The following is an 8,209-nucleotide window of genomic DNA, read 5'->3' as shown; positions in this document are numbered from 1 at the left end:
TCCCAAAGTGCTGGGATTACAGGCTTGAGCCACTGTGCCCGGCCATCCTCATCTTTCAAATCCAGTTCCAAAGCTTGTAGCTCCCAAATAAGAGAAGCAGGCAGTAGGGGAGTCCCGAAGTGGAATATCCTGGGAAGTACATGCCCCAAGGCACGGCTGACAAGGACGGGGAGGGAAAGAACCTTGGCAGCAGGACATTCCAGGAGAGAGTAGTTTTTGTGTTTCTGTTGTGTTTCATGTTGCTTTTGAGATAGGGTCTTCCCCTGTCATCCAGGCTGGAGTGCAATGGCATAATCACAGCTCACTGCAACCTTGACTTCCTGGGCTCAAGTGATCCTCCCACCTCAGCCTCCCAGGTACCTGAGACCACAGGTATGTACCACCACACCTGGCTGCTATTAAAATTTTTTTGTAGAAGTGGGATCTTGCTATTGCTATATTGCCCAGGCTCATCTCGAACTCCGGGCCTCGGGTGATCCTCCCACCACTGCCTCCCAGAGTGCTAGGATTACAGGCATTAGTCACTGAGCCAGGCCTGGAGAGTGGTTTTAAACAGAGGAAGTAAAGGAAGGTCACATGTCAGCCTTGCACACTGGCCTGAGGTGCCCAACAGGTGCTTAATCAGAAACTACAGCTCAGAAAAAGGAATTCCTCCAGATGGACAGGGAGTGGAGTCAAAAGCAACCTATACATCCCTGCCTTTTGACTACACTAGCTCTAGAGATATCTCCTAATATGAGGACAAATTAATGGAAAATAAAATAACCTGATGCCTATGAAAAAAATAATGTGCCACAAGGGCAATGGAGGCTATCCTGAAGAGCAAATAACTAAAAATAATTTACCATGAAACCCACAAGAATTTCTCCACATGAAAACTATATCATTATGATGTGTCAATACCGATTCATCAATTGTAATAAATATATCACTCTGGTAGAGGATGCTGTTAACGAAGGAAGTTAGGCCAGTGTGAGGCAGCAAGTATATGGGATGTTTCTATACCTTCCTCTCAGTTTTGTTGTGAATCTAAAACTGCTCTAAAAAATAAAGCCTTGGCTGGTCACAGTGGCTCATGCCTGTAATCCTAGCATTTTTGGGGGCCACGGTGGGCAGATCACCTGAGGTCAAGAGCTCAAGACCAGCCTGGCCAACATGGCGAAATTCCATCTCTACTAAAAATACAAATATTAGTCGGGTGTGGTGGCACACGCATGTAATCCCAGCTACTAGGGAGGCGGAGGCAGGAGAATTGCTTGCATCTGGGAGGTGGAGGTTACAGTGAACTGAGATCATGCCACTGTACTCCAGCCTTGGCAACAGAGTGAGACTCTGTCTCAAAAATAAATAAATAAATAAAGCCTTTAAAAAAACTATGTGAAACAGGGACAGAAAATCACATATAAGATGAAAAGACAATAGGATAAAATGAAAAAGGAAGTGAGAGAAATACAAGCACAATAGCAAATTAAAGTAACCATTTGAGATAGTGTGGAACAGAAACTAAGCTGCAGAACACCTTATCAGACTGTCCTTTTTAATACAGAGGACAAACTTAAAAAGACTCCAGAATGCAGAAGAGAAAGCTGGAACTAATGAGAAATGGTGCTAACTACAGGGAAAGGGAAAGGAAAGGGAAGCCAAGGTAAGAATAAATGTTTCTGAGAATCCAGAACAACTGGAACAGAAGCAATTAAAACTACAACTAAAGGAAAATAGGCCTGGCGCCATGGCTCATACCTGTAATCCCAGCACTCTAGGAGGCCGAGGCAGCATGATTGTTTGAGGCCAGTAGTTTGAGATCAGCCTGGACAATATAACAAGACCCCATCTTAACAAAAAATTTAAAAGTTAGCCGGGCATGGTGGCATGCACCTCTGGTCCCAACTATTAGCGAGGCTGAGGTGAGAGGATAGTCTGAGTCCAGGACTTTGAGGGCTGCAGTGGGCTGTGATCGAGCTGCTGTACTCCAGCTTGGGCAACAGGGCAAGACCCAGTCTCTAAAACAAATAAAAAATAAAAATAAGAATAAACTGGATGAAAAAAAAAAAAAAAGACTAAGTGAGTTCCCTGTGTTCCGGTAGAGAGTAGAGGTGGGGAATCAATGAAGAAATGATGGTATTACATTTTTTTTTTTTTTTTTGAGATAGAGTCCCACTCTCTCACCCAGGCTAGAGTTCAGTGGCTTGATCAGAGCTCACTGCAACTTCAAACTCCTGAACTCAAGTGATCTTCCCTCCCACCTCAGCCTCCTAACTGGCTGGAATTACAGGCATGCACCATTACATCCAGCTAATTTTTGTATTTTTTTGTAGAGCCAAAGTTTCACCATGTTGCCCAGGCTGGTCTTGAACTCCTGGGCTCAAGCGATCCTCCCATCTCAGCCTCCCAAAGTTCTGAAACTACAGGCATGAGCCACCATGCCTGGCTGATATTGCTTTTAAGATGAGCGGGGGAAACCCATCAATTTAAAACTATATACACAGTCTACAATAATTACATATATATCATATAAGAGCTAACATACACAGGGACGAATACTGGAAAAGGTCCAATGGAATGGTAACAAGGGTTATTCTAAGTTGTGGGTACAGTAGAAAGGTGAACCTCTGCCCCACTGGAAACGGGGGATACACATGGTTCTCAGAGAAGTGAACTATGAGAGGACATAAGAAATAAGCTGAGTGTGTACCTATGCAACAGTCTTGCATGTTCTTCACATGCACCCCAAAACCTAAAATGCAATAAAAATAAAAATAAAAATTAAATTAAATTAAAAAATAAGCTGAAAGAGGTAAGTTATAGCCCAGGCTACTATCTATATGACTATATTAATATATCTACAGAAAATGTAAAGTAAAATTGCTATTAACTGAACCACACAGAATCGAAAAAAGAGAGCTACAGACATAAATGCTCCTGCAGCATTAGGTGGGGGAAGTTAGCCAAAGGAATTTGAGTCTTCTGACCTTAAGGGTGAGAACACTGCTTATATGGAGATGGCTATAGGCAAAGTTATCCCTGTCAAAGCCTGATGCCAGGAAACAATGACTTTACATTCTACCCATCTAACCCCCTTGTTCTGATTCCATGGTCATGAAATGACCTTCTGCTTATGATTCTGTTCCACGCATAATTATATCCAAAGGAAGAGAATGTGCTGATGAAGCAACTACATGTTTAACCTATGAGATGGCAACTCCTTGTTATAAATTAATAAACTGGATTGTCCAGGGAAAGAATGTGCTAATTTATCTATTTATTTGAGACAGTGTCTTGCTTTGTTGCCCAGGCTGGAGTGCTGTAGCTCAGTCATAGCTCACTGCAGCCTCAAACTCGAGCTCAAGGGATCCTCCTGCCTTAGTCTCCTGAGTAGCTGGGACCACAGGCATGTGCTACGCTGCCCAGCTAATTTTTTAAAAAAATTTTTGTATAGACAGGGTCTCACCATGTTACCCAGACTAAGAATATGCTAAAATTTAAGACTATTTAAGTGTGAGGAAAGCTATTTAAGCTTACTGGCTAAAGACATGGGCTTTGGAATCAGAGAAATACAAGTTTTTTGTTTCATTTTGTTTTGTTTTTTTGAGACAGAGTTTTGCTCTTGTTGCTCAGGTTGGAGTATAATGGCATGATCTCGGCTCATAACAACCTCCACCTCCCGGGTTCAAGTAATTCACCTGCCTCAGCCTCCCAAGTAGCTGGGATTACAGGTGCCCACCACCACACCTGGCTAATTTTTGTATTTTTAGTAGAGATGGGGTTTCCCCTTATTAGTCAGGCTCATCTCAAACTCCCAACCTCAGGTGATCCACCTGCCTCAGCCTCCCAAAGTGCTGGGATTACAGGCATGAGCCACCATGCGCGGCAGAACTGTGAGTTTAAATCTTGGCTCTGCCACCTGCTGGCTGTGCAGTCGCAGATGCAAAATGAGAGTATGACCTGTCTTGAGGGAGCATAGGCATTAAACAGGACAATGCATACAAAGTACTGAGCAATGTTTGGCACATAGTAGGTGCCCAGTAAATATTTGTTGAATAAACAAAATGAATATACATGATCAATAAGTGGTTCTTATTATTTAAAATTTGGAATTTAAATGAGCTCAGTTCATGCATGCCTTCCTTTAAAAGACAGATCCAATCTTAGGGCATTGGGCAAAAATCAGAGTTTTGGACTTAACTAACTTGAAGACCAGATTCTTCCAGATTTTGATAAGCTGTCTAGGTATTTTCCACCATCCTGTGGTGTTGACAGTCTTGTTTTTTCTGATTTTAATACTCTGGATAGTAAGATTATGAGTAACTATTTCCTTTCTATTGTTTCAAATTGTCTATAATACAAAAAAAGTCATTTTTATTACCTAAGTATTTTTTTTAACTACCACAAAAATTTGGAAAAAGAAAAGATAAATAATAAAGAATAAATGAAAGCTGGAAATAAGGTTTGGCACTAAAATGCATTGCAATAAGGTGCCACAGATTTGCTAACGATAGCAAGGAAATTCATCCTTAAATTTTCTATCAGCCTTCTTAAAAAAGAAAAAATCTATGAGAGTCACAGCATCTATAAGATCAGAATAAGGTAAGGACCCAGAAAAAGAACAGCCATTCTTATTAGAAAACGATGAGAGAAATTCTTCATCCCACAGGTATTCATTAAGGTGTTTCTTCTTTCAGTAAGCCACTGGAAAAATGCCAGAACACAAAGTCTAAAATGTAAACTCTGGACCAACTCAAGGGAAGTATTGTTTCTGAACTACAGAAACAAAACAAACTAAAACCCACACCTCCTTTGAAGTTAATTTCTTCCATAAAATAGTCACATAGCACAAACTGTGGAAATTGTGTTAGATGTATTTGATATACAACACATTTTTCCGCAAAATAATATATCAACATGAAATACCTAAAGACAGTGTGAAAGAAAATAAATAAAACCTGAAAAAAAGAGTTTTTTCAGGCTTTTTTTAAACCAAATGCAACGAATATATTAATAACTTCTTCTATTTTTGTTTTCTTTTTGAGATAGGGTCTCGCTCTGTCACCCAGACTGGAGTGCAGTGGCATGATCATGGCTCACTGAAGCTTCAACTTCTTAGGCTCAGGTGATCCTCCCACCTCAGCCTCCTGAGTAGATGGGACTACAGTCTCATGCCACCATGCCCAGCTTATTTTTTTTGTCTTTATTTGTAGAGACGGGGTTTCACCATGTTGCCCAAGCTGGTGGCGAACTCCTGGACTGAAGTGATCCACTTGCCTCAGCCTCCCAAAGTGCTGGGATTACAGATATGAGCCACTGTGCCCAGCCTTATTAATAACTACTTACTGGTAGATGAACAAAATAACCTTCTTTACTAGAATTAACTGAGATCTTACATTACTTGTTTAGTTTAAATTACAAAATAGTTTAAAAACACAAGGTGGAAATGTCACTGTTATAGGATCAATTTCATATTTTGGAAGAAATACGTTGTTAGTATCTATATTTTCTAACATAAACTATAGTTTGGATCTTACCAGTTGATTCCATTTTCTTGGTAAGTGGTTCTGGGTATTCATCTAAGAAGAAATCTGGTAGCAAAGGATGGCCTGAAAATTGACCCCAAACCATTAGGTTAATTTAACTACAATATATTAAGATTTTAACATCTATTTAATAAACCTATGTTTTATTAAAAATCATTCTGGTGTAATAGAAAAGGCCTCCATGAGAACTATCGAATGACCTCATCATTAAATTAATTTTCTCATAATTCAGTTATCCTCCTCTCCTCTGATAAATTTTATCTTCCAGATTTAATCCCCAAAAGATCACCTGTTCTGTAAAGCCTTTACCTGCTCTCCCAGGGACCTCTGCCTTTCTCATCCTGCACTGCTCTTCTGACCCACATTCTTCCAAAGTGCTCAGGATTCATTTCTTACCTGCCCTCCTAAGAGCACAGGGTCCCTTCTTAAGAAGGTCTTTCTTCTCAGCATTAGTGCATTTGGGTCTTTTCTCTCTTCTTCCTCTCATTCTATCATCATGAAAACTAAGCTATCCCATTCCATCTATTCCACTGGGTTGTTTATTATTATTGTTATTATTATTATTATTGAGACAGGGTCTCACTGTCACCCAGGCTGGAGTGCAGTGGCATGATCTCGGCTCACTGCAATCTCTATTTCCTGGGCACAAGTGGTCCTCCTCCCTCAGTCTCCTGAGTAACTGGGACCACAGGCACAAACCACCATGACCAGCTAATTTTTATTTATTTTTTTGAGTGGAGTCTCGCTCTGTTACCCAGGCTTGAGTGCAGTGAAGTGATCTTGGCTCACTGTACCCTCTACCTTCCAGGTTCAAGCAATCCTCCTGCCTCAGCCTCCTGAGCAGCTGAGATTACAGGTGCCTGCCATCACACCTGGCTAATTTTTGTATTGTTTTAGCAGACAGTGTTTCACCATATTGGTCAGGCTGGTCTTGAACCCCTCACCTCGTGTGATCCACCTGCCTCGACCTCCCAAAGTGCTGGGATTACAAGCGTGAGCCATCACGCCTGGCCACTAATTTTAATTTTTTGCAGAGATGGGGTTTTGCCATGTTGCCCAGTATTGTCTTGAACTCCTTAGTTCAAGTGATCTGCTGGCCTCAGCCTTCCAAAGTGCTGGGATTACAGGTGTGAGCCACTGCACACAGTCTCTACTGGGTCTTATTTTCAGCTAATGGTTGTGGTTAGCAAATAGGTTAACTGTTCTAATTACACTGATAACTCCAAGACATAATCACTAGGAGATTAAAAGGCCATAAAGCCTTAAAACTGTAGTACAATGAAATGTTAACAATCTCAATTGTTCTCCCTCCCTCCCTTCCTTCCTTTTTTTTTTTTTTTTTTTGAGATGGAGTCTTGCTGTTTTGCCCAGGCTGGTCTCAAACTCCTGGGCTCAAATGAGCCTCCTGCCTCAGTCTCCTGTCTCTCTCCCTGTTTTTCAGAAGTTTAAGCAAACTTCTGGAGGGCAGGAATGAATTCATCTTTGTTATAGCCTCATATCACAGTATCTGGTCATATTAAGTTCTCAATACATAATAGGATTTTTAATTTAAATAAAATTTTTAAATTTGTGTACAATTACACTGTGTCTTTAAAACTTAAAGTAATAATTACATTCCTGGGCACCAGGACCCAGAAGACCTGAATGTGGTCAGGTTCTGCCACCTATTAGCTGTCTGCTCTTAGGCAAAGACTCAATCTCTCTGTGCCCGTTTTTCCACTTGTAAATATTAACTACTAAATATTTTGAGTGTACTATATGCCAGGCATTGTGACAAACACATTATACATTACCTCATTTAGTCTTTACAAAAGTCTTGTATGAAATGTATCGTTTTCCTAAGTTTAACTATACAGAAATTGAGGCTGAGACAGACAAACTGGGTAACATGCTCAAAGCTGCATAGCAGTGAGCAGCAGAGCCGCAGTAGGAACCCGGGTTGTTCCATGTTCTTAATCACTAAATATTACTTCCCTTACAGATTTGTTAGGAGGCTAAATAGATAATGCATATAAGAGTGCTTTGTAAAACTATAATCCGCTATTTAATTCAGTTTGAACTGCAGAGACGAGCAGGGATGATACAAATATAAACATGGCTTGTGTCATTTAGAAGCTCAGTTTAATGAATAATATTTAAAATACATTTTAGCACAAATAAATGTAACTCCCATGTATGGCTATATTAGAATACATCATATTCTATATGTTAAAAATCCATTATTATCATCATCATCCACAGTTTCAGAGAGGGAGAGTTATTTAACCAGAGGGCTTTCTGGAAGCTTCTCCGATCACTTTACTGTCCATAAGACAGACCCTGCCCACTCATCTACACCATCTGTCATTAAGCTGCTGTAAGAGACTGCACTTAAGAGACAAATATTTGGCTGGGCACAGTGGCTCACGCCTGTAATCCCAGCACTTCGGGAGGCTGAGGCAGGTGGATCACAAGGTCAGGAGTTCTAGACAAGCCTGACCAGCATGGTGAAACCTGTCTCTTCTAAAAATACAAAAATTAGCTGGGCAGGTGGTACATGCCTGTAATCCCAGCTACTTCGGAGGCTGGGACAGGAGAATTGCTTGAACCAGGGAGGCGGAGGCTGCAGTGAGCCAAGATTGTGCCACTGCAATTCAGCCTGGGCAACAGAGCAAGACTCTGTTTCAAAAAAAAAAAAAAAA

The 8,209-nt window shown here is 40.8% G+C and overlaps 1 protein-coding gene across 1 annotated transcript in view; it reads right to left on the bottom strand.

Moving 5' to 3' along the window:
- The window catches only part of HSDL2 (hydroxysteroid dehydrogenase like 2), an 83,338-nt gene that overhangs the window by 26,968 nt on the left and 48,161 nt on the right, over positions 1–8,209 (bottom strand). Inside the window, exon 8 of the mRNA XM_032240366.1 lies at positions 5,520–5,591. Within this exon, the coding sequence (XP_032096257.1) occupies positions 5,520–5,591 (72 nt within the window). The remainder of the gene's footprint in view (positions 1–5,519; positions 5,592–8,209) is intronic.

The sequence above is a fragment of the Sapajus apella genome, unplaced genomic scaffold (genome assembly GCF_009761245.1).
Source record: "Sapajus apella isolate SASKATOON/1434 unplaced genomic scaffold, GSC_monkey_1.0 scaffold46, whole genome shotgun sequence".
In the NCBI taxonomy this organism is placed as follows: domain Eukaryota; kingdom Metazoa; phylum Chordata; class Mammalia; order Primates; family Cebidae; genus Sapajus; species Sapajus apella.
This window is presented reverse-complemented; position numbering and strand designations above follow the sequence as displayed.